The sequence below is a fragment of the Bubalus kerabau genome, chromosome 4, assembly GCF_029407905.1.
Source record: "Bubalus kerabau isolate K-KA32 ecotype Philippines breed swamp buffalo chromosome 4, PCC_UOA_SB_1v2, whole genome shotgun sequence".
Classification (NCBI taxonomy): Eukaryota; Metazoa; Chordata; class Mammalia; order Artiodactyla; family Bovidae; genus Bubalus; species Bubalus kerabau.
This window is the reverse complement of record NC_073627.1, coordinates 168563588-168588576: the sequence shown is the minus strand read 5'-3', so window position 1 is coordinate 168588576 and position 24989 is coordinate 168563588. Positions and strand designations below refer to the sequence as shown.

The 24989-nt window shown below is 47.0% G+C and overlaps 1 protein-coding gene across 3 annotated transcripts in view; it reads left to right on the top strand.

Annotated features, from left to right (window-relative positions):
- EPB41L4B (erythrocyte membrane protein band 4.1 like 4B) overlaps positions 1 to 24989 on the top strand; it is a 170608-nt gene that overhangs the window by 68963 nt on the left and 76656 nt on the right. For all 3 annotated transcript variants that reach the window (XM_055579252.1, XM_055579253.1, XM_055579251.1), the window contains exons 3-12: positions 10919 to 10961; positions 11793 to 11871; positions 13755 to 13799; positions 15635 to 15687; positions 20018 to 20138; positions 21437 to 21524; positions 21680 to 21768; positions 22065 to 22134; positions 22228 to 22397; positions 24516 to 24625. In XM_055579252.1, coding sequence (XP_055435227.1) covers positions 10919 to 10961; positions 11793 to 11871; positions 13755 to 13799; positions 15635 to 15687; positions 20018 to 20138; positions 21437 to 21524; positions 21680 to 21768; positions 22065 to 22134; positions 22228 to 22397; positions 24516 to 24625 — 868 coding nt within the window. The remainder of the gene's footprint in view (positions 1 to 10918; positions 10962 to 11792; positions 11872 to 13754; positions 13800 to 15634; positions 15688 to 20017; positions 20139 to 21436; positions 21525 to 21679; positions 21769 to 22064; positions 22135 to 22227; positions 22398 to 24515; positions 24626 to 24989) is intronic.

Sequence of the window (24989 nt, the reverse complement as noted above, 5' to 3'; positions counted from 1 at the left end):
TTCTCTGGTAGGAGATATTTGAACTGAGACCTGGAGCTCCTCCTGTGTAACTAAGCCTTTCTACCTGAAAGATAGTTTTTAAATACTTCCTGGGCTTATGCATGATGGTTGTAAGGAGGTACTCAAAGTCGAGGCCTGGAAATTGGGTCTGCCGGAGATGGATGGTGTGGTGCTCAGTCTGCGGTGATGCAGTGGAGCCAGGGCTTAAGTACGCCTGGGTTACAGTGCCTGCTGGGCAGATGTGTCCCTCTGCACCCACTAGATGCCCCCTCTACACCACCAACTTCCGCCGTACCTTCAGGACCTCCTGTCTGTCTGAAGCCCACTCCCTTACCCCCTTGACTGTTGCCACGAGCATCCTGCTGCCTCCTTGAGATCATGTTCCTGATTCCTTCATGTGAGCTGGAGGCTCTCCCTTTGGCCTCCATGGCTCAGGGAAGGGCAACCCACCATCCTTTGTCCCTACACTGTGTACTTCTGCTTCCTTTGAGGTTGGACCACCCAGTGCTGCACCCTCTGACCTCAGCACCCTCTTCCCATCCTTCAAGGCCTCAAGTGCCCATTTTCCTCCTCCTGGGGCAAACTCAGAACTCAAGTTGTTGACGCCTCTAAATATTCCAGACCTGGTTTCCTCTCACTGAAGTTTCATTTGAGCAAACCTCACCCAGATGCACCTTGGGTCCTCTCACTGTCCATTTACTCCAAGATCCAGGATTCTGTTGTTTCTTATCCTGTAACCAGGATAAGATCCAGGATTCTGTTGTTTCTTAGCCTCCTTCCAGTTCCTCTGCACGTGGCCTTGGCCCTCAACAACCCCCTCCTGCCCTGGTCTTCTTCCCCGCCCGGTCAAGCCTCAGGCATGTCCTTTGTGTCCCCATTTGCCCTTTGATTCTCCTGCCCCTGTGACTGTCCCCTGACCCCCCTTCAACACGCATGCAGGCCCATCTGCTTCCTCTGCTGCTTCTCCAGGACTGCCAGGCATTGCTGGAGAGGCCACGGGCTGTGCCTTCTGGCCCAAGCACAGATCACAGGTTCAGCGAAATCCAAGCCCCGAGCTGTTCCTGGAGCCTCATGAGCCCCCACTGGACCCTGAAGTGCCCCAGGGTTCCCCTTCTGAGTCTGCACCACAGACCTCTAGTCCAGTCCCCACAGAGACTGTTCTCACGGGTGGCCTCACCTCTGGCTGAGAAGACCGAGGTCATTTAGCCCGAATGCCTTGAGTTTTCTTCCCTGCACCTCAGTGTCTCTTTCTCTCTGTCCATTCTTTTAACTGCTTTCTCTTAAGGGACTTTGCCTGTTTCTCCAGCATTTATACACCTGCATCAGAGTTCCATTTCCAGTTGCTTCCTCAGTGCTGAATTTAGAGTTCTTGCCGTCCCCAGCATCTGACACTCATCAGTCCTCCTCTTCCCAGAGCTGCTTTTCCTGTTGTCCTTTTGTATATGGTATTTTTGGCTTCAGATTGTCTATGGCCCAGGACTCAGTTCAGGCCTGAACCTTGCTCCTGGTTTGATGGGCTTTAGATAAGCCACCTTCTCTCCCTTGGCCTCAGTCTTCTCATCTGTAAAATGGGTTTATTGGACATGTTCTTCCAAGAGCCCTTCTGGTTTTAATGTCCTGTGATTCTGAGACTAAAGGGAGGCAAGGTACTGTCCCTCACATCTCCTCTAGTCAGAAGGGAGAAGACACCCATCTTTCTGCCTTGAGAGCCAAGTACTTGTTGCCCTGGTGGCATGTCCTTAACCCCAGGTGACCACTCCCCAGCCACTCGGGTTCTCCAGAAACCACGGAGGTGACTCCATTATGAAAGTCTTCGCTGTGAGCTTCTGTTCACTTGACTGCCAGGCTTTCCCGCCTGCCGGTGCCCAGGCCCCGTGTGGCAGGAGGGATGTTCGCAGCGGGATCCAGGCATCCTTCCCAGGCCATACACCTGCAGGAGCTCAGACTCTGAAGGTGCTAGAGCCTTGCCAGCCTGCAGCTCTGTGAGCATGGCGTGCTTCTCTGCCCTGCAAGAGCAGGTGCAGGGCCGTTATCTGCCTGACTCTGAGGATCCGAGCCATGTGGAGCAGCGGGAGCTCCCAGCCCCCTTCTTCTCATTAGTCTGCCTTCCAGTTGCGGCTCATTGCAGGCTAGGCTCTGGTGATGTTTTGTTGTTGTTTAGTCACTTTGCTTATGCTGGTGCAGCTCCTGGAATGCCCTTTCTCATCCCGTTTGAGAGACTTCCCTGGTGGCTCAGACGGTAAAGCATCTGTGTACAATGCGGGAGACCCGGGTTCGATCACTGGGTGGGGAAGATCTTCTGGAGAAGGAAATGGCAACCCACTCCAGTACTCTTGCCTGGAAAATCCCATAGATGGAGGAGCCCGTAGGCTACAGCCATGGGGTCACAAAGAGTCGGACACGACTGAGCGACTTAACTTTCACTTTCACTTCGTCCCGTTTAACTTCTGGCCATCCTTCAAGACCAGCTCTGATGACAGCCCTTCATGCGGCATGCCCTGAACTCCCAAAGTGTTCTCCTCCTCTGTGTAAACCTGAGTTTATTTTACCCTCCCTGGCAGTTCGCTCATTTGGCCTCAAGGTCATTATTTGTGTATGTGAGCAAACCTTTCTAATTAGATCCTGAGACTTAGGACCTTCTCCTCTTGACTTGGCGACTCGTGGTAACAAGGCATACAACCTAGAACTTTAGTTTTTAGCCCCAGAAGGGACCTTAGGAGCGGTCAATTTCTCCTGTCTTCTAGGTGGGGAAACCAAAGCTCTTAGACCTTGGCAAGTCACTGAGTGAGTCGCACAGCTCATACACGAACCCAGGTTTTTACAATTTCAGGTTCAGGCACTCTTTTCAGTACACAGTACTCTGGAGCCCCAGTTTTCCTAGCACCGGGGTGGATGCAGTAACATCCATTTGACAGGGAAACTGAGGGACTCTGTGATTTAAGGGAGGAGAAAGGGCTTTGTAACCCGTCATGGCTGTGGGTCTTTTCTTCCAGGTGGGCAGGCTCATAAGTCATCAGGCCCCCAGAGGTGATGCACTGAGCTTAGCTGGAACCTCAAGGCTGCCTTGCTTGTAGGAGAGACCTTAGCAATTTAGATGAGACCTTTTGGAAAGGTTTGCTGAGCCACTGATTTTTTTCCTAGGGTCTAGGATGAAGCAGTTGGTGGCAGGTGTAATAGATGGGGGCCAGGAAGGGGACGGTCCACTTGGCCAGTGGCTTACTGCACCACGGTAGAGGCTCCTGCCAAGAATGACATCCCCACCCAGCCCCTGATATTCATATCAGAGGGCTGGCAGTGGCAGGGCTCTTGGCACAACTCTCTGCGTCCCCAGCTCCCTGCAAAGAGCCAAGCCTGGTTTCCATAGTGTGCTGCCCAGCCCTGAAGCAAGGTCAAAGTCTATTGGCATCGCCTATTTTTAGCAGTTGGGACTGGGGCCTCCTGTTTCCTTTTTCTGTATTAAAGCAGGAAAGCCACCCAGGAATCCATCTGTAGCTCTCGCTGGGCACAGCTCAAAGCAGGGGCACGGGCTCTATTTTTACAAATCAAAGCTGTCTTCTGAGAGCCCGGGCTCTGGCCTGCACCCACCCAGCTTTCCCCTGGCTGGTCTGGTAGGTGCTGTTTACTGAGTCCCCACTCTGACCTGAGACTGGCATCAAACCGAAGGCTTTATAGCACTCGTGTTTAATTATTCATCATCGATCTGTGAGGCAGACCCATTTCACAGGTGATGAAGCCACGGCTTACTTGGAACCTCACAAAGGTTAAAGTGGGGGATAGAGCCAAGATTCAGAACTTGGTCTGTCATCACAGTGGCCAGCCCACTGGGTTATACTGATTTCATGACACATGGTAGTGTCACACCCCTCCACCCCCAGACACCCCCCCACAACACACACAAAGAAAACATTTAGTCAGTAGCCATTCAGTGTACTGTGGCTTGGAGCTTACTCAGTGGCCAGCTCTGTGGCACATGGGTAGGCTGGACAATGTCCCTGCCTGCCACAGTCTGCTGGGGAAACAGACAAGTGGTCCCTTGGATACTGTGGGCTCAGTCCTCTCATCTGTGAGCCTGGAGCCTGAGTGTCACTGACGAGGTGATCAAACTACAGAGGGGGAGGGTGAACATGGGGAGGGCCACAGCCACAGAGGACAAGAGGACTTTGCCAGGCAGAGGAGTGGCAGGGGTTCGGGGCAGGGGTCACCACTGCCTCACCAACCGGGAGCCTCCATCCCATCTTGGGGGCGAGTGTTCTACTGGGTAGGGGTAGCCATCCTGAGTCCTTTCCCAAGCCCATCCCAGCATGAAAAGAGAGCATCTTATGGTGATCCGTTTGTCTGCAAGGAATCCAGAAAAGGTGTTTTGGCTTTTGTCTCAAGACCTGTGAGAGGTTTTATCTCCGGTCTCTGCATCGTGGAATCAGATAGATGGGTAGTTAGGGGCCCGCGGCTGCCAGGGAGGTTGACACAGAGACATGCTGCTGGAAAGACACGCAGAGGGACTGTTGTGGCTTCACTCTGATGGGTGCCTGGAATGTCACCATGTTTGCAGACAAACCCTTCCTTGCATATGAATGGTTCATTAGTTTCCAGAGACAGGGAGTTGATTCTTTAGCCAGTGTCAGCAGACGGCTCAGTGCACTGAGAAGGAAGCTAAAGGGTGAGTGCACAGCCACACCCCAGGCAAATGGCAGGGCTGGGACTTGAATTCTGGTCTTCCGCCTCTTTCTCAAAGACATGTCAAACAGCTCAAGAAATGCCCCAGGCCTCCCAGCAGCCTGCTTCTGAATGTTGGCAGAGCGCGGGTTTTCCTGCCCGCATGCAAATATCAGCACTGAATGGGACACAGTTGATCAAGGGAAGTCTCTGTGTTGTTGTTGTGTAGTCACTAAGTTGTGTCCTACTCTTTGTGACCCCATGGACTGTAGCCCACCAAGCTCCTCTGTCCATGGGATTTTCCAGGCAAGGATGCTGGAATGGGTTGCCATTTCCTTCTCCAGGGGATCCTCCTGATCAGGAGTCAAACTCGCGCCTCCTACATCACCTGCATTGCGAGTGGATTCTTCACCACTGAGCCACCTGGGAAGGGAAGGGAAGGACGCTCTGCAGTTGAGCTAAACGAACCCCCAAGGAAGCCTGGAGTGGCTGGTGTGCACAGCAGGCTGACAGGACTTCCTTCTGGATGAGACTGAGGATGAGGCGAGAGCCCTCCTGTAGGCAGAAAAGGAGTGTCAGACCTGGGTGTGTGTGGAGGCCCAGAGCATCATGCTGACACTCGCTGAGTTAGAATCCTGCCTCACTAGTGCCGTGATGCAGGGCACCCCTTGCCCTCGCCACAGCCACCTCTCTCTACTCTGAGGCCTGAGAAGGCAATGGATGTTACATAATATAATGCGTGTTTTTCCCAACACCACCAATATATGAATGCTTCAGGTAGATAGTGTCAGATATCCTACAGGTTAAGGACTCAGTCATTCAAGACTCCCCACCTCCCTGCCCCCTCCGACCCCCAAACACACACTTCAGATACTAATCCCAAGTCCAGGTTGTCACCTGTGCTTCTAACCTACTGGCTGTAGGTGAGTGGGAGGTTCCCAGACCCTCTCCTTGGGTATGATCAATTTTGCCAGAGCCAATGCAGAACTCAGAAGAGCATTTACCTTACTAGGTTACCAGTTGATCATAAAAGGATGTAGCTCAGGAATAGCCAGATGAAACAGATGCACAGAGCAAGCTATTGGGGGTGGGAAGGTGTGGAGCATCTGTGACCCTCTGAACACATCACTCTTCCCAAATCTCCATATGTTCACCAACCCTGAAGGCCTCTGAACCTTGTCTCTTTGAGTTTTTACAGAGGCTTCATTACACAGACACTATTGATTAAATCATTGCCCATTGGTAATTGATTCAACCTCCAGCCCCTCTCCCCTTCCTGGAGATCGGGGGATGGGACTGAAAGTTCCTGCTCTCATGTGTTTGGTTCCCCTAGCAACCAGCCCCATCCCTAGGTGCTTTCCCAAAGAACCTCATAATTCATAACACATAAACTCAGGTGTCATTGGAAGGGGTTTGTTATGAATATTAAGACACTTTTATTGCTGTTACCACTTAGGAAATTACAAGGCTTTTAGGGGCTCTGTGCCAGAAACCAACGAAGACCAAATATACAATTCTTCTTATGAATCACAATATCACACACAATAAGCTCCAAAAGTGTTCGTTCTCTTCTTTCTCTTTATATCCTTTGGATATGATTATCTCATATTCCTTCCAGCTCTAATTTAAATGCAAACTAGACACTTTTTACGAGCCAAGAAAATCTAGAGGTACTAGAAAGCCAGTTATGAGTTCCATCACTCAAATGTGATGGCCCAGAGGTTGTTCCGGCAGAGTTTTTAGACCCTTGTCAAGCCCCGAGCCTCTCCTGTGATTCAAGTGCTTGTGTGTAGGTTTTAGACAATTAAATTCTACAGCCAGTCTCATATATGTCATAATTCTAGAACTGATGTACAGTCAGAACAGATGGGCTTTGCCAGATCATCTCACATCTCAATTTATGGAAAGGGTTTTGCCAGATGGACTTGGATAAGAAATTCAGATCAGAAACTACCTAATACCCATTAGAGTGTCTGAGTTAAATATCTTGCCCTTTGAACTCAGAAACGCACCTGTCTCTTTCCGGTGACTGGTTTACCAGTCTGATTAAGAGGGCTGGAGCCATTTGTCTTGGTCCCTGCTAACAGGCAGCCTGGCTGTATTTAGCCAGATGCAGGTGAATATCTGAGATAGGTCCTGCTGCTGTTAAATTGGGCTTCAAGCCAAGTACAGGATATGATTTGCTAAATGCCACACTGGGCCTGAGTATCCGGGGTCTTTAAGTCCCAGGGTGGTCTTGTGGGATTAAATACGAGTGATCAGGGTCTAGTCAGCTCCTGCAGCTAAGAAGGAAGTTGGGTCAGTTTGAACTGGTAGGACACAAGAAAGGTTTTATCATCTCGTTTTAGGATTGTGACTGGCTTTCTTACTGCCTCTGATGCAGATGAGCAAACCTGATCAGAACACCCAGGGTCAAGGAGCTTTTTAAATGGAGCTGTTGCTGATTTTTTCCCCAGCTTTGTGAGCCCTAGACCTCCATCCTGGTAGGTCCTGCTCCAGGCAAGGCTCCATGGCTGGTGACTTGCTGGGAAGGATGGGGGCCAGTGCATGAGGATGAGGGGAACTTCTTTAGCAGTGTGGTCAGAGGGAAGGGCATTTGCTGTCCAGGGGGAGCATCCAGCCATGATATGCCTGTCAGTTAACACCGGGCCGTAGCCATCTGGCTCGTAAACCCTGAAATTGCTGAAGATTTTACAAACCTCAGACAGCAGTCTTCAGAAGGGGTCGTGGATGTTTCAGGATTCCCAGGGTCATTATTAGGACATATTCTTGGGTAGGAGAGGATGCAGGGAAACTTCAGCATTAAATATTTAATGAGCACACTGGCAGCCTTTGGAAAACACTAATGATCTAGGATTCTGTATAATGATCTTGGGTGGAACCTGGGTATCTGTGACTGAAATGTGCAGCCAGGGTTTAAAACCACAGCTCCGGAAATGATACAGGCGGGGCCTGGATTAAGATTAGAGTTTGACAGTAGAGGGAGAGGAGCAGTGGGCTGAAATTTATTCTATTCCAAATATGATAAGGAGACTTGAGAAAGGAAAGAAATGGGACAAGCTCCTTTAAGCTCTGAGCCTCCAGGGCTAATAAGATTAGAGGTTGGTTGTGGGGAAAACGTTCCTTGCCTGGTATGGATAAATTCATTTGAAAGTGAGGCAAAGAACAGGTTTAGTCAACCCATTAGCATGATACTTACTTTGGCAGGAAAGTAAATATGTTGCTTTATAAGTCCTTGTATGTCCTTTTCCCAGGGGCTAAGGGTCCAGGACTTCAGCTTGGCTAAGGGGCAGCAATGAGACTTCACTCTAATGAGACAAATTGATCATCAAAAACCACCCGATAGGCAAGTGGTGAATGAGTAATAAAATTTGACAACCTGGCAGGCCCACCCCACCATACCCTCCACTGTGAAAATAATATTCTCTTTAAAAGGAAGAAACAATGCAGAAACGTGAAAAAGAAAATAAGTAGACATCATTCACAGTCCCACATTCAGAAATAACCTCTTATAAATTCTTATGGACATGTGTTGCTAGGAAATAATAATTTTCTATAAAGGGATCCTACCTGCTTTTTTTTTTTTTTCATCTCACATTGTGCTGTGGATCTCTTGCCACATCAATAAATATAGGCCTAAATCAGTTTTAAAGGCTGAATAGTATTTCACTACATGGAGGAGTCATTTTTTAATCCGTCTTTGTTGATGGGCATTTAGGTCCTTTCTCATTCAGAGCTATTAACAATGAGATGAAGCATCCTGTGCACAAGCCTTTGAGATAGGCATCCAGCTGTGGGGATCTGGGGCTTTTATCACTCAGTTGCCTCGCTGGGGAGCAGGGATGACAAAGCCGATGTCTCCCATTGCACTGCTCACAGCTTATTGTGTTATAATTCATCTCTTATTTGCTTTTGTGTTGCCTTATCCCTCTCCTCCCACAGAGTCTCGTAACGGGCTCTTTGGTGAGGGGTAGAGTACACTGTACTCACTCAGTCCCTCCCGTTTTCATTATTAGAATGTCCAGGGTTTAGATTGCTTCTGAAAGTATATTGACGGTCAGCAGAGTGACCTCTGATTCTGAACAGCTATTGAGAAACCCGCTCTGTGCTGTATTGTTCCAACTGCTGTCCTTACAGCAGTGTTCCACATGCGCGGAGTTTCCATAGAGGAAAGTCCCTTTCTGCCCCATTTAAAAAAATTATGTTGAACATTTATTTATTTCTCAAGAATCCAATAAGGCTTGCTGGGTGGCCAGCTCTGTGTGTGGCACAGGAAACTCAGAGATGATTAAGCGCGTGGTCCTTGCCCTCTGAGGCGCATGTTCGCCTGGAGGGGCTCACAGTGTCATGTTCTTAAATGTTTTCCATGGAAGTCAAGCTCCCAAGGCTCCTCAAGACTGTAGCGCCAACAAGTTGGATGTTAGAGAGGAACTTTTATATGAGGGAAGTGGTTTTGTAATTTCCTCGGGTGGATAAGACTGGTGTTTCTGGTGAAAGCTAGAGGAAGTTCAAACACCTTCATGGACCAGAGCAGAATTATCTCAGGCAAATTCCTTCCTGTCTTTCCATCTTCAGTGTGAGTCATTTAAAGGGTCATGAATTTTGGTTGTTAATTTTAGAATTTAGGGGGACCGAGTCAAAAAACCCGTGTATGAACAGGGACTTTTGGCAGCGTGGCTTATGGTCGTTACTAGATTAGTGGAGACTTAGTTCTATCATGAGAAAACTCAGGAGAAAAAGGCTGATGATGGCGCCACTGACTTGAAGGGACTTTATAGATCAATTAGGTAAAGGGTTTTAGGTTATTTTCAGCACCTCTTTGGAAAGCTAACTCTTCCCAGGAAAAATGAACTTGATGTCCATAAGCACAGATATGTTTTCTTTTTTTTTAACTGAAGTATAGTTAATTTATAATATTGTGTTAGTTTCATGTATACAGCAAAGTGATTCAGTTATATATAAATCTTCATCAGGTTGTTTTCCATTATAGGTTGTTATGAGATATTGAATATATTTCCCTGTGCTAAACAGTAAATCCTTGTTGCTTATCTAGTTTATGTGCAGTAGTTTGTATCTGTAGTTTAATCCCAAACTCCTGATTTATCCCTCTCCCCTTTCCCTTTTGGTAACCATAAGTTTTTTTTTCCTTTTTTTTTTTTGTGAGTCTGTTTCCATTTTTTTATATATAGATTCATTTGTTATTTTTTAGATGTCACATGTAAGTAATAGCATATGATATTTGTCTTTTCTCTGACTTATTATGATCATCTGTAGGCCCATCCATGTTGCTGCAAATGGCAATATTTCATTCCTTTTTATGATGAGTAATAGTCTATTGTGTATACATATCACACCTTCTTAAACCAGTCATCTGTTGATGGGCACTTGGGTTGTCTGTGAATGCTGGGGTGCATGCATCTTCTTGAATGTGTGTTTTTGGGTTTTTTGGGTGTTTATCCAGGAGTAGAATTGCTGGGTCAAATGGTAGTTCTGTCTTAGTTTTTGAAGAAACCTCCATACCCTTCTCCACAGTGGCTGCTCCAGTTTGCATTCCCAGCAACAGTGTAAGAGCGTTCCCTTTCCCCACATTCTCTTCACCATTTATTATTTGTAGACTTTTTGATGATGGCCATTCTGACCCGTGTGAGGTGATGCCTCATTGTAGTCTTGATTAGCATTTCTCTAATAATTAATGATGCTTATATCTTTTCATGAAGCACAGATATTTTTATACTATACCGAGCAGGTTGCAGGTAACCAGCTTAAGAGCTCATAATCTGGTCCAATCCCTGGTTTTGTGAGTGAAAGTTGCTCGGTCGTGTCTGACTCTGCAACTCCATGGGCTGTGCTGTCCATGGAATTCTCCAGGCCAGAATACTGGAGTGGGTAGCCTTTCCCTTCTCCAGGGGATCTTCCCAACCCAGGGATCAAACCCAGGTCTCCCCCATTGCAGGCGGATTCTCTACCAGCTAAGCCACAAGGGAGGCCCAGCCCTGGTTTTAGAGGAAGTTGAAACACCTTCATGGACCAGAGCAGAATTATCTCAGGCAAATTCCTTCCTGTCTTTCCATCTTCAGTGTGGGTCATTTAAAGGGTCATGAATTTTGGTCGTTAATTTTAGAATTTAGGGGGACCGAGTCAAAAAACCTGTGTTTTTTAGTTTTAGTTACTAAGATTTATAGGGGAGGGTAACTCCAGGGGACTGCAAAATCTTATTGATGAAACTATTCCTAAAAGAAAAACAATTTTTTTTTCTTTCTTTCAGCACTGGCTGGATCATTCCAAACCTATAAAAAAGCAGATGAAAAGTAAGTAAGCAGAATTCAGTCTACTACCTTCCTACTTTTTCAGAGAGTGAACTCCGTTGCCAGTGTTTTGAAGTATTACGTTTTCATTAGAACTTGGGAGCATTTTCAAATGGATTCAGTTCTAAGGATGTTTTAATTTCCTAAGATTGGCTAAATGTTAAGAGTTTAAAATGTGAATGGGAGTTTTTAGTAGATGTTAAAAAGCACACTCTGCCCTCTTTTGAAATTAGACACTTCCCCCAACGAGGACTGAAAAATAGGATGTTCAGAAACACGAGTATGCCTATGACAGTCGTTTGTCGGGGGTTATGAAGTAGATTCAGAGAAGGCAGAGCTGGCGGGGTCTTTGACAGTCTGGTCCTGCTCTCTGATGTTATGTTGTGGTAACCACATTTCTTCAATGTGGTTTATGTGTGTGTAATTTTTTAAAAATTTAATACTTTTAAAGTCTTTTTACTGTGGTTATTTTTAGATTACAGAACACTTGGCTGTTTATGTGTCACTTTCCTAGAGCCCACTTAGTGTTTTGTTAAAAGTTAGTGTCACTGGGGCATCTTGGCAGTCAGGGGGGAAAGTAAAGCGTTAGCTCTCAGTGACTCACTAGATGAGTAGGATTTTCTTCCATAATGAGATTACTAACTACACTGTTTTCGTCAACACCAAAGTCCATTTTAGTTTTCCAAACTGGGATTGCTTTGTATGTTCTGTTGTTAATTTCCAGTGGTGTGGTGGATATGTTAATAGATTTAACGTGTTTTTCCTTTTTGTCCATTCTGTGATCTTCAAAACTTGGGGGAAAACATCTTCAACCTTCCATCTCCAAACGCTTAGTTGGACCTGCTTATGCTTTGCACTTTCGAGTTAAATATTATTCTTCAGAACCGAACAACCTTCGTGAGGAGTTTACAAGGTAGGACAAGATGCGAAGCAAGGTCCTTCCACCCACTCACACCCCATAGCACTTGCCTTGGTTATAATCAGCAGGCCTTCTAGACTGTGGGCTTGCCACCTCTTCCATCTGCTGTCTTTCTGTTCTGAGCAAAAGTTACGAACACTTTGCCTGTGCTTATCTCTGCATTCTGTTGAAAACTTTGCCTGATTGAACCTTTTCTTAGTAAATCAGAATTTAAAAGTATATCTTCTCATCTTATTTCTGTCTTGACGGACCTTGGGTAAATTGGCTAGTTGGTCTCTGGAACTTTATTTTTTGTCTCAGATACCAAAAGGGAAGGCAGATGTTAGAAGAGCATTTCACCATCCAAAACTGCCGTTTTATTTCTTTAAGGAGGGCTACCAAATATTCCCTCGATTGTTGTAGTATCAGATTCGTTGGTGCTCCTTCATGGTGACTTCCCACCCCGTTGAGTTTCTTCCTTGGTATACCTGCCTATGTCTGCCTCTGAGACTTCAGAGATAGTGTTGAAGCAAAAGAGACTTAAAACACATTTTATGTGTGGACTTTCCCTCCAGTCACCTTGCTGTCAGTGAGATTCTCGGCTCAGTCTCCTGCTGCTTTTGATTCCCCAGACTCCCCTTGTCATCGTCTGTGATACACAGCAGTGGTGATGGGTGGTCCATGGCTCTGGCCCCTGGCTTGGAGGTGACATCTAAGTAGCACTTTAATGACTGACATGATCACCATGCCCTGCCATGGCAGGGGCCTATGGGCTTCTGCAGTTAAGATTTCCTATAGGAATTGGAAGTTCTGGCCACATCAGCGCTGTTTCCTCCTTAATATGGGTACTCCGTTTAATAGTAGTTGAGTGCCTGTCAGAAGTAGTAACATTCTGGAATGTACTAGAACCTTCACCACCACCCACATGTCTGGGTCACCCACATTATCCTATATCCATCCCACAGAGAGTGACTGTGTGCACTGTGTTCAAAGTTCAAAAAATTACATTGTCCTAGGGCTCCTCTTCAGAGTCCTTTATAAAGTGTGCTGCTTCTAGCTGTCATCAAAGCCAGTGATTCTTAACCAGGGGTTGTGAATCAGAAACACCCAAGAAGCTTTTGAACAAATCACATTCCTGGGGACCACTCTTGCGTGTAAGATTCTCATTCTGTAGGTGTGGAGCGGAGCGTGGGTAGCTTTGGTTTTTACAAAGCACTGTAAGTGGTTCTGATGCCCACATCCTCCTGGTAAAAAAGGACACTTACTTAATCTCTTACTTCAGTGAACTCCTCTGGTGTTATTTGCTGCCTTCCTCCCCATTTTCCTTGACCAGTTCCGGGATTTCTGTTTTCCTGTGTGCGTGTGTGTGGGTCTGTGTATGTGCACACATGTGTTTTTTGAAGGCAGAGTCTGCAGGTAAGCTCAGCAGAAAAAAAGCCTCCAGCAGTCGCTCACTGCAGTCAGCTGCAAACTCTTTGATACAATCAGCTGCATCCTTCCTGAAATCTGCTGGCAGGGTTAGCTGAGGGTCAGATGCAGTGGTTCCACCCTACCTGTTGGATTGTGTGAGCTGTGTGTGTGTGTGTGTATGTCTGTCTGTCTGTCTCCTGGAGGCCCACGGGCATTGAGGAGGCGTCATTGGACCGTGCAGCTTTCCATGTTCCATCCTCTGAGTATCTTGCAAATTTCCTACATGCATTCACCTTCCTAGCTAGGTTCTGGAATGCCTTCCTGGGACAGGAGGAGATGCTTCCACCCAGGTTCTCATCTGACCTGGACTCCCTTGTTACAATGCAGACTTCCGGACTGCATGGGGGTGGGAGCAGTGCTGGGAAGCTGGGGATTGGAAGTGGCTGGGGAACAGTGACCCTCTGTTGACTTTTGTATATGTTTATCAGGTACCTGTTTGTTTTACAACTCAGGCATGACATTCTTTCAGGAAAGTAAGTATGTTTTTTTTCTAACCATTAACTCAAGATAGATCATAGTGTATTTTCTAAATAATTCACTGTGTGTGTTTTTTTTTTTTTTTTATAACTTGTTACCCTTGTTCCCTTTTCAAAATTCAAAAAAGTACACCAGGCGTTGTGAAGTGAGTCTAATTCTTGTATCACGGTCATCCTCATCTTATGTTAAATAACTCCTATATGGCTTGAAGCATTTCCAAGAGCATTTGATATCTTCAGTGATGTGTATTTGGGAGTCATTCTATCCCCGGTCACATCATTGCTCCATTCATAATGGCTTTTGTTGTATTTGCAAGCAAGATACTTTATTAGTATGTATACACTTACAAGTATTTGGATCATCTGAAAGTCTCGCTCATCACCATCTGCATTTATGTAAAGAGGTTACATTCTAATTCTACTAGAAAGAGGTTTAGATGTCTCATCTCATTTCCTTTTCCTCTCTTAAAAATGGTTTTTAAGTCCTAGGCCTCTGGCTATACAGTGTCGAGCACGACAAGCGTTGGCACTGAAGTGACTGATTTTACAGGCAGTGTATGTATTTTAAGGATATGCGATTTCTGCAGTCACAACTTTTACAGCTGTGTCATTTTTCACCAGACATATTGACTGTTTTCTGCTACATGAAGAACTAAGACCCACTGAATCTAAAAAGCAATACCTGCTCTTGACAAGAATACAGTTTGATTTTGAATATAACCTGAAGGAGATTTAAAATGTGATTTCTGAATCTGCAAATTCTCTGTAGAATATGTGCTACAAGAATCCTAGTGGAATGAACACTCTAGAACAATTAGATTGTACAGTGTATACATTCGCCTTAGCGGTGTGATACAGATCTTTGATTGTGTGTGTATCAAAGTGTGTGTGTGTATTTCTCTCTCACCATACTGTGCTCCCATACTAAAAGCCTCTTACCTGGTGATTGTCTTCGGTCTGGAAAAATATTAGTGGCGACATCTTGGATTTGTACAGCACCTTGCAGCTGACATGCACCTCAGCCTGACGTTACTATATTCACAGCAGCCTGGGGTTCCAGCCCCAGCACTGAATTTGCCAGCTGGCCGGTGGTGGGCAGGACACTTGAACATTCAGTTCCTCATCTCTGAGGTGAAGGGTGGGGAGCACTGGCCACACCCATAGTAGGGGCTGACACACTTGACGCATTGACCAAACTGGATAATACACGTATGTGAAAAGGCTTTGAACACTATGAAGTGCTATACCAGTGTATGTCGTTATTATTCTTCTAACAACATTAAGTATGCATTAAGTATGAATGGGATCTCTGGATTTGTAGTAATACAGCTCTGTGGCAGTGTCTCAGTTATTTGATCGCTTGGGTGTATCTGGCTGTCCTGGCCATCTTAGATATAGTGTCTCTCTGTTTATTTCTAACACTAGGACCTTGTTTCAAGAAAGACTTAAAGCAACTTGAAAAGATGCATGTGTCAAATCAAGATAAAATAAGTTTAAAACTAGTAAAGCAAAGGGCAGGGCTTTTCATTCTCTTTTCCAAACTTCCCCATTCTTGCCAGATTCAGGAAAATTGCCCATTATGCTTAGAGTTGAAACTATACCTTGATGGGGTTAATTTAAGATATGAGGAGAACTGACTTTGGGAAACAGGGAGAGTAAGTCAGGTTGTTTGCATTTTTTAATGTAGACAGCAAAAATAGAAACCACAGAGAACAAAAATCATTATCTAAATATCACTACCTTCTGAAAAATAGTTTTAGTGACATTTTGTATAGTTATGAATATTAAAGTTCATATTTAGAATTAATTTTTTCTTTTTTTTTTTTTCCAAGATTGAAATGCCCATATGAAACAGCTGTGGAATTAGCCGCTCTCTGCCTACAAGGTACATTACTCCTTAGTGGTAATTAGCATTTTAAAGTTATTGCTTTTCCTTTGAACAAACGACGGTCTACTATGTAGCAGGCACAAGGCTCTGCTTTGGGGGTATAAATGAACATGATACAGTCTCCATCCCCAAGTAGCTTCCAGTCCCCTGAGGACCGCAAGGCAGGATCACATACTCTGTGTGCACACATACAGCAGAGTGTGGTTCCTTTGGCAAGAGAGACCTGCAGGAGGCTCGGAAGTGGCAGGCCCATGGGAGGAAGGGTAGATGGAAATGAACAGAGGATCCTGGGCACAGAAAAGAGAAGTACACTTAGGGCCAAGCTCAGAAATCTGGAGAAGTGGGTGACCTTGACCCCGTTAAAGCACATCGGCTTCATGCCGTCAGCAGTGGTGCCTTTGAAAAGGAGGCAGGCCCCATGAGATGTGCGTTTTAGAAAGGCCACAGTGGTTATGATGGGGAGAAGGGACAGGAACAAGGCCAAGACTGGGGCTGGGGGTGTAGTGAGACGTAGCTGTAAAAAAATCAAACTCACCAAGGCTGGGGGTTAAACACACACCCCCCAAACCACATCAGTAATATAAGGAGAAGGACCCAGTCATGAGGCTTCAGTGTTGAAAGAGGAGTCAGAGGTGACTGCTAGGCTTTTGCTGAGAAGAGGTGATGGTAACAGCGAATGGCTAGACTAAGAGTTGGGCTCCACGGCGGGACATCTGTGCAGTCTCTTGGCTCAGAGGTGCCAGTGGGGCCTCTGGTAGCTTCTTGAGTCAGTGCAGATTAGGCTCCACGAGAGAGGTCAGGCTGGAAGCGCTGACAGGGGAGCCATCAGCATGTGGGTGGGAACTGGCGGGTAAGAGGGCTGCCTGCCTGACTTTCAGTGTTGACCATTCCATCCATATGATGCATTGGTGGATTTTAGTTTAAGATGCACAAGAAACACTCACTAAAGTCTCCAGCACTAATTAAGAGGATACTAATGTGTAGCTGCACATAGGGAATTTCGTTAGCACATCAGATAGACATATGTTGCCGACTCTTTACCTGTGTGCTCTTTGGCTTCTATGGGATAATGAATGATGATGTATTCATTCATAATTACTAATTCTTTTTGAATACCATAATAAGATTTGGCTTCCGACTTTTGTATTTACCAAGTTTTAAAACTTGATGTAAGTTTTTTCAAATTATAAAATCAGTACAGGCTTATTATAGACTATCAGGACAACAGACGAGTAGAAGCAAGGAAGGAACCCACCATCCTATTCACAGACAAGCAGAGTTTTTATGTGTTTTGAGTTTTGAAAATGTAGTTCTGGTCAGAGTCGTATACAGATTTTTTTGTATGGTTTTCTACTTGGTAATTTTAGTACATATATTTCATCATGTTTATACTCATAAAGGGAGAAGGCAGTGGCACCCCACTCCAGTACTCTTGCCTTAAAAATCCCGTGGACGGCAGAGCCTGGTAGGCTGTAGTCCATGGGGTCGCTAAGAGTCGGACACGACTGAGTGACTTCCCTTTCACTTTTCACTTTCATGCATTGGAGAAGGAAATGGCAACCCACTCCAGTACTCTTGCCTGAAGAATCCCAGGGACGGGGGAGCCTGGTGGGCTTCCACCTATGGGGTCGCACAGAGTCGGACACGACTGAAGCAACTTAGCAGCAGCATACTCATAAAGATGGTTTTTAATGACCAGATTACTCCCATTTGCTGATACTTCAGTTCTTTAGTCACCGTTAGTGCTTATTCTTGAATGGGGACTTGGCTTATTGTAGGTGATCGGTAAGTGCAGAATGAACTTGAAGAGCTCCCCAAGGACTGTGAAATTTCCTGAGAGCCTCTGTACATTTGAAAACTGAGAGGAAAGGTGTTTCCTCTCATGCCGGAGCCACGAACACATGTCTTGCTGCAGTCGTCTTTGAATCGGTGCCTCCGTTGTTGTGATGCAGTGGCCCTGCTTGGAGGCTCTGCTCTTTTGAGAACGAATTTTATGGTTGATTTGAAAATTAATTCAGGTACAAAGGAAAGGGAGGAGGGAAAACGTAGTCATTTGTGGTGTGTCCCTGCTTTGTAAGTTTCAGGTTTGTGGATAAGGCATTAGACACCCAGGCAGTTAAGGGACTTTACCCAGGTCACACCGGTCAAGTGGGAGTCAAGCCCTCCTGCCTCTGAGCTGTTTCTTCCACACCCCCCATCCCCCACCACGGCTAAGCGAAGTGTGCTCTTGCTGGCAGGTTCTTGGAAGGCAGGTAGCATGCTTCCTCAGGATGGGTGTCCCTCAGGCCTGTTTTAGTCCCCCTAATGATAAGGGGGGACACTAGCCCCCTCACCTGGTCTCGTGGGAACCTTGTCATTGGCTTCTCTCTCCTGTGCTTGGCGATGTCAGAGGCACAGTTAATCAAGTCTGGTGCAGACACACCAGTAAATGCATGGCTCACTTTGGCCCATGCTGCAGGGTGGCTCATATCAAGGAGACCTCTTTCCAGACAGCCCTTCTGACCTTGCTGGGTCCGCAGCTTCAGGGTAAAGTCTAGGTCAGAGGTCAGTTGCAGCCCCCAGCCTTGGAAGCCCAGCCCTCCCCTTTTCTGGGCAAATGTGTCCAGAGCAGAAGCATCACTTGTGGCTGTGCCCAGAGTCCCCAGCAGCCGCATACCCTGATCCAGACCCCTGGTGGTCTTAGGGCTGCCGTCCAGCTGAGAGCTGCATATTTGAGGGGCTGTGGTCAGGTGAGGAGACAGCTCCGAGTTCCCTGCCCAGTGTCAGAGGCTGTCTCGTGCAGTCCCCACACCAGCCCTCCCAGTTTGGTATCACTGCTTCCTCTGGGTGGACAGGGACATTTCATCCTCTTCTGCAAGCCCACAGGAGTCCCTCTCCTGAAAGGTGGGCACTGGGATTTGGGCTCAGAAGCCAGTGGAAAGGGCTGTTAGGTACATTAAGAGTTGCTGTCAATTCGGGGTGTTTGGTCATGTGCTAGCTTGTTGGTGGGATTCTGTGTTAAGGAGTGGTTCTCAGAGTATGTTCCCCGGGAACATATTGCATCAGCTCCATCAGTATCACCTGGGAGCTTATTAGAAATGCAGGTTTTAGGGGTGGGTGGTGGGAGGGAGGTTCAAGAAGGAGGGGACATATGTATACCTATGGCTGATTCATGTTGTTGTATGGCAGACACAATACAACATTGTAAAGCAATTATCCTCCAGTTAAAAATAAATAAATTAAAAAAGAGAAATGCAGGTTTTCAGGCCTTATTCCAGACCTACGGATTCAGAACCTCTAGGTGTGGGGGCCAGCCATGTGTGTTTTAACAAGTCCTCCAGGCAGTTCTGATGCATATTTGTTAGAAAACCCCTGTTGTAGATCCATATTTTTCCAAGTAACGTGTGCCCCACCCTCCTGGGCGCCTGGTGGAAGGCGGGTTTGCTCCCGCAGGTCTCAGGTGGGGCCTGAGATTCTGCATGGCAAGCAAGCTCCCAGGCGATGGCCACACTGCTGGCCTGCGGACCACACTTTGTATTGGCCAGGTACTAGAGGCAATTGCAGAAAAGGAGCAGAGGGGCCTCTGGGGGATTCCTTTTCCCTCTGGGCTCTGCCTCCTGTCCTGCGAGGGCTGGGGGAGTGGAGAGAGATTTTCTCATTCAGGTCGAGGAGGAATGGGCCTCCTGTGTCCTCCGGCCCTGCATTCTGTGGGGGCGGCTTTGGGCTCTTTGCTTGGGCTCGCCCACATGGCTGTTGCTCCTTTCTGCACAGCCGCCTCCCTCCCAGCTTCTGCCTGAGTTGCAGTTGCTTCCGCAGCCTTCTCACCCCCTATTCCCTCCCTCCTCACACCTTCCCTCTCCCTCCTGACATTCCCCCACCCCAACACCCGATCCTGCCTGTACTGAATTCTTGATTGGTCCTCTCCAGCACTGCAGACTCTGGTGTGCTGCTCAGACCCACCCTTAACGAGAGCCTTGTTACACGGATGTTCCTGTGCAGGTCCCCATTCCCGGCAGTTGCCTTTTATTGCAAATTTAGGCACTACAGTTTGGTGGGGGTAATGTAATCATGGCCTCCCTGGGCAGGAGAAGTAGTCGGAAGACAGACAGTCATAATCGAGATGATGGTGTATGGCCCAGTGGGGAGCGCATTGGAGTGACTGGAAGGGATTCTGAATGTATCTGTGGGGACTGAGTGGGAGTTAAGTCCTCCTGAAAGGAGGGCCTTAGTTATACCTGAGGGGGTACCTGTGCTGTTTACAGTCGGGCAAAAGCGCCTTTGGACTTGCTGCTGCAATAACCAGAAGCATTCACTGTCTCGTGTTTTCTTCCTTTTATGAAACCTGCAGCCGAGCTTGGGGAGTGCGAGCTTCCAGAACACACACCAGAGCTTGTGTCTGAGTTTCGGTTCATTCCAAATCAGACAGAAGCTATGGAATTTGATATCTTCCAGAGATGGAAAGAATGCAGGTACCTTGATGCTACCATCCAGCATTCCAGTGTATGCATTTGGTCACGTGTAAGCGTTGGTCAAAGGGCTTCCCTGAGAGCTCAGACAGTAAAGAATCTTCCTGCAATGTAGGAGAGCCAGGTTCAGTCCCTGGTTCGGGAAGATCCCCTGGAGAAGGGAATGGCAACCCACTCCAGTATTCTTGCCTGAAGAATCCCATTGGACAGAGGAGCCTTAACCTGGCGGGTTACAGTCCATGGGGTCACAAAGAGTCAGACACAACTGAGACACTAACAAACGTTGGTCAGACTCTCTATCTGCTGGTGGAGCGGCTCTGCTGATGACTGAAACAGCTCCAGCTCTTCACTGCTTTCTTTCCTGTGGTTCAGCCCTGCTTTTCCAAAGGCTCACAGGACATCTCTCTTTCCAGAGCTGTACAGTAAAAACCAAACCACATTCTGGCTTCTCTCAGAAATGCAGGGCCTGGTCCTGATTTGCTCATCGAATAACCAGGGCCACTATCCCAGCCTCCTGAACAAGCCAGGGGGTTGCTGCCTGGATCCAGCCAGTCTGCATACCAGGGGCTGTGCGCATGTCCTGAACTTCAAGGCCAAATCCTATAGAAATGTGTCCTGTGGTCCCTTATGGGGACACTCAAATCTTAGATCATGTGTTGTACAGAGTTACATTTCAGGACACTTGGTCACCACAGCTAAATCCAGCCCTGTCATTTATCCTTTGCTTTGTCCCCTTTTCCCCCTCAGTCACCCTAGCCTGGCAGTTTTATGCCTGGAGAACAGGCCCGCTGCCTCTCCTACTGCCCACCCATCTTCCCCAGACACTGCCTGTGCCGAGTCACTCCTGGACTCAGAAACTTACCATGGTCTCACGATGTCCCGCAACCATTCTGACTCTTGAAAATGGCATGTGACATCAGCACATTCTTGTATCCCACTGAAACAACGTAGAAAAATGTGGATATAGAATCTTGCCATATCCCACTCCCCATATGCCCCACCCTACTCTCTGCCCTGCAGGAGGATGCTCTGAGCAGTCAGCTATGTATACTCAGCCTTTCTCCTTTGCACACACGTACACGTATCTACACACACAAAAGTGCTTCCTCAAGCGTTCATATTGTAAGCCCTGCTCTGTCCTCTTTCTGTTAGCAGTCTGTCCTTGGAGGTTGTGTCATGTTAATGTAGATGGTATCCCTCGTCCCTTTAATTGCCCCAAGCACCCTTAGAGTGGCCATGCCCTGCAGACTCCTGTGGGTGTCCACATGGCAGTTCACACGTGTCTTGTTGGTTTCTCTAAGGGGAAAGAGCCCTGCCCAGGCGGAACTCTCCTATCTGAATAAAGCGAAGTGGCTGGAAATGTATGGGGTAGACATGCACGTTGTCAGGGTAAGAACTGTGCCATTTAAGTAACTGGGGTTCCCCGTGATGGGAAAAATGTGTAAACAATGCAAACAAAGTAACGCGGTGAAGAACTGTTTTGCATTCTGCTCTGTGACCACCTATTAGAACCTTCTACCGACTGTGCCTTCGTTTGTTTGTAGGGAAGAGATGGCTGTGAATATTCTCTTGGACTGACCCCGACAGGCATATTAATCTTTGAAGGAGCTAACAAAATAGGCTTATTCTTTTGGTAATTTAGTTTTGTCCTATATTAAAAATGTCTTTTTCCTCTTTTGTGGTGGAATTCTATGTGAGGGATGATGATCGAGGGATACTGGCAACACCCAGATTCGTTTTAAAAACACACAGACCCTTGCGTGTGTGGGTGTCTGATAATGGAAGTGGCGCTTCTGAATAATCACACTTACCTGAATGAATGATTTCTTAAGCAAATCAAAGCGTAACCGGTAGAGAGGAAAGGGCTATGTAATGTGTAGATGGCTGCTCCTGCAGACTGCGCTTTTAAAATGCTTTCTCTCTGGCCAGGCCGAAAATTACCAAAATGGATTTTAAAAAGAGCAAACTAACGCTGGTGGTGGTGGAGGATGACGACCAGGTAAGCCTTGCCCGTCCCTCCTCTTCGCTGGGAGTGACCCTGCATCCGTGTCACCAGCACCCGCGTAACCGGAACCCACACTTCCCCTCCGAGGGCCGCGAGCAGGAGCACACGTTCGTGTTCCGCCTGGACAGCGCCCGGACCTGCAAGCACCTGTGGAAGTGCGCCGTGGAGCATCACGCCTTCTTCCGGCTGCGGACGCCAGGAAACAGCAAGTCCAACAGGTCGGACTTCATCCGGCTGGGCTCTCGCTTCCGGTTCAGGTAGGCGCCATTTTTACAGCTCGAAGGAGGGCAGCGGGGATGCTCTGGGGAAAAGGAGCCGTGGATGTGCATTCAGGGACTTGCATTGGACCTCACGTTTCAGCTTCTTTCTTAACATTTGAGCTCTTTCAACCTGCCTATCCTGCTTGATAAAATGAGACTAATAATCACAAAATGCTTAACCACTGACATTCATCTGGAACCGTGCTGTCTAATACAGTAGACACTAGCTACAGGTGGCTATTTAATTCATGTTAAATACATTTTAAAATGTGGTTCATTAGTCTCACTAACCAGGCTTCAGGAGCCCGGTGCAAATGAAAGCGGGTGGCTGCCACACTGGGCGGTACCTTTGTAGGTAGAACACGAGCATCATTTCAGAAAGCTCTGTCAACCACCCAGCACTGGAGCTTTTCACGCACCAACTGGTGAATCCTCCCTGTGGCCTTAATAAGAGGGGTCCTCAGATTATGCACATTTTGCGAATAAGGGAACTAGTTCGGGGGTGTAGATAGTCCGCCCAGGGCCACCGTCAGTCAGTGCTAGAGCTGAGCCTCAACCCCAGGCAGTCAGGGTCCTTTGTTTTATATTTTAACCACTGCTCTATGGCCTGTCACATGCCAACATCAAGGTATTTGGTGACAGGAGAAGGAAATGGCAACCCACTCCAGTGTTCTTGCCTGGAGAATCCCACGGACAGGGGGGCCTGGTGCGCTGCCGTCTCTGGGGTCGCACAGAGTCAGATACGACTGAAGCGACTTAGCAACAGCAGCAGGAGGAATAAGAGCGGATGTCACCGTGTGTGTGAATGACCCAGACGGGCTCAGGAGTATTTGAAAAGACTCAGGAGAAAGAGAATTTATTCTGATATGTTTTTACTCATGATTCTAAGACCATGTCTGTTAAAGTGCACGAGGATTCCCTGGGTGTTTGTTAAAAATGAGGATTTAGGACCCCAGCTAAGACTTTTGTAATTAGAGTCTGTGGCTGCACACATGTGCCTGTATGAATAAAACCTGAAAATGTCCATTTTAAATACACTCCCAGGGTTGATTTCTGAGGCGTGTTTACAGATCTGGGAATTGCGGTTACAAGATCTGAAACTTCACATGGTTTCATAACCTCTTCCCACACATGGCATGTCCTTGAACTCTATTTAAAATGCCAGAGGATTTGTTCATTTCAGATTCTTTGGCTGTGCACAGAAATGGCTCTGCACTTGTGTTTAAAGAATTACTTTGTTTGAATGTGTTTTTAAATGCTGCAGAGGGGAGTGGGGGTACCAAGTCCTTTCTGAGAAATACTCAAATCATGGGTCCTGTGGAGGGTCGGAGATGTCATGACCACAAAGCCTGGCAGAGACATTGCATGGTGTTCTGAAGTCTGCTTTGTTGAAATGAGCAGGGGACTGTAGAAGTTGCCCAGACAGGCTTCCATCCCGGGAGGACACTCCCATGGGGCTTGGCCTAGCCCAGGTTCCCTTGTGCTCTTTAAAAAGAGGCATGAGGTGGAAGGGAGTTTGGAGATGAGGTTGCCCCTGGGAGGCAGTTAGAGCAGGTGGCAAGTGCCTCCTTCCAGGTGATAAATTGTAAACCGAGGATGGCTGGAATGAAGCAGTGATAGATCAAACAAAGACAGCATTGCCGCCTGGAAGCTGCAGCTGGGCATCAGGGTGATTGAGAGCCTTGCTGAAAGCAGCAGTGTTTTCCTGGGCATAGCAAGGAAAGCCACGGTTTAGTTTAAGTGGTCACTGATAACAGCCTTTTAAAAGAGTTAAACGTCTACCTAATATGTTTTATGAAAGGTTATTTTATGTGCAATTTGGTGTTCTCTTACTCAAACGTTCCAGATACTTGGACCTCCTTGGTTTGTGTGGTCAAGTGGCTGGTCCCTAAATTGTAGGTTTGTCCTTTGGTAGATATAGAATACAGCCTGGATTTGGCAATGACGATTTTATTTCCAAACAGAAAGCTAAATTTAGCGTGTGTCTTTACCAAACGAGTTCGAGATAAGTTGAAATTTACACTGGAGCTCTTGAATATAAAAAATCACTTCCAAATACATATACTGTACTGACGTTCGATTTTGGTAGCATGCCGTGAAATGTTTGCTTTCCAGTGGGCGGACGGAATATCAAGCGACACATGGCGCCAGGTTACGAAGAACCAGCACCTTCGAGAGAAAGCCTAGTAAACGCTATCCATCCCGAAGACATTCGACGTTCAAAGGTGGTGTGATTTGCATTCTGTTTTGGAATTTTATGTCATGGTTTAGTTGGTTAAGCCCCAAGGAGTTTGGTGAAGCAGTTTTTGGAGGAACTGTTTATTGTTCTCTGTCACGATGAATCTTTCAGCAAAACCCCAGTGGGATTCTCTTGGTGGGAATCAAGCTCCTCTCACCATCCATCTGTCTTCAGTCTTTCCCACTGGGTGCGTTCATCTCCCCTCCCTTTTCCATATTTCCTTTCTTGCGCCTGTTTGCTTCTTTGGGACCTGGGACCTCAGAGATGTCATAGGTGAACTTGTTTCTTGCCTGTGGAAGACGATGATGTGTCTCTGAGGGAAAAACTGTCCCTGTCTCTCCTCCATATTC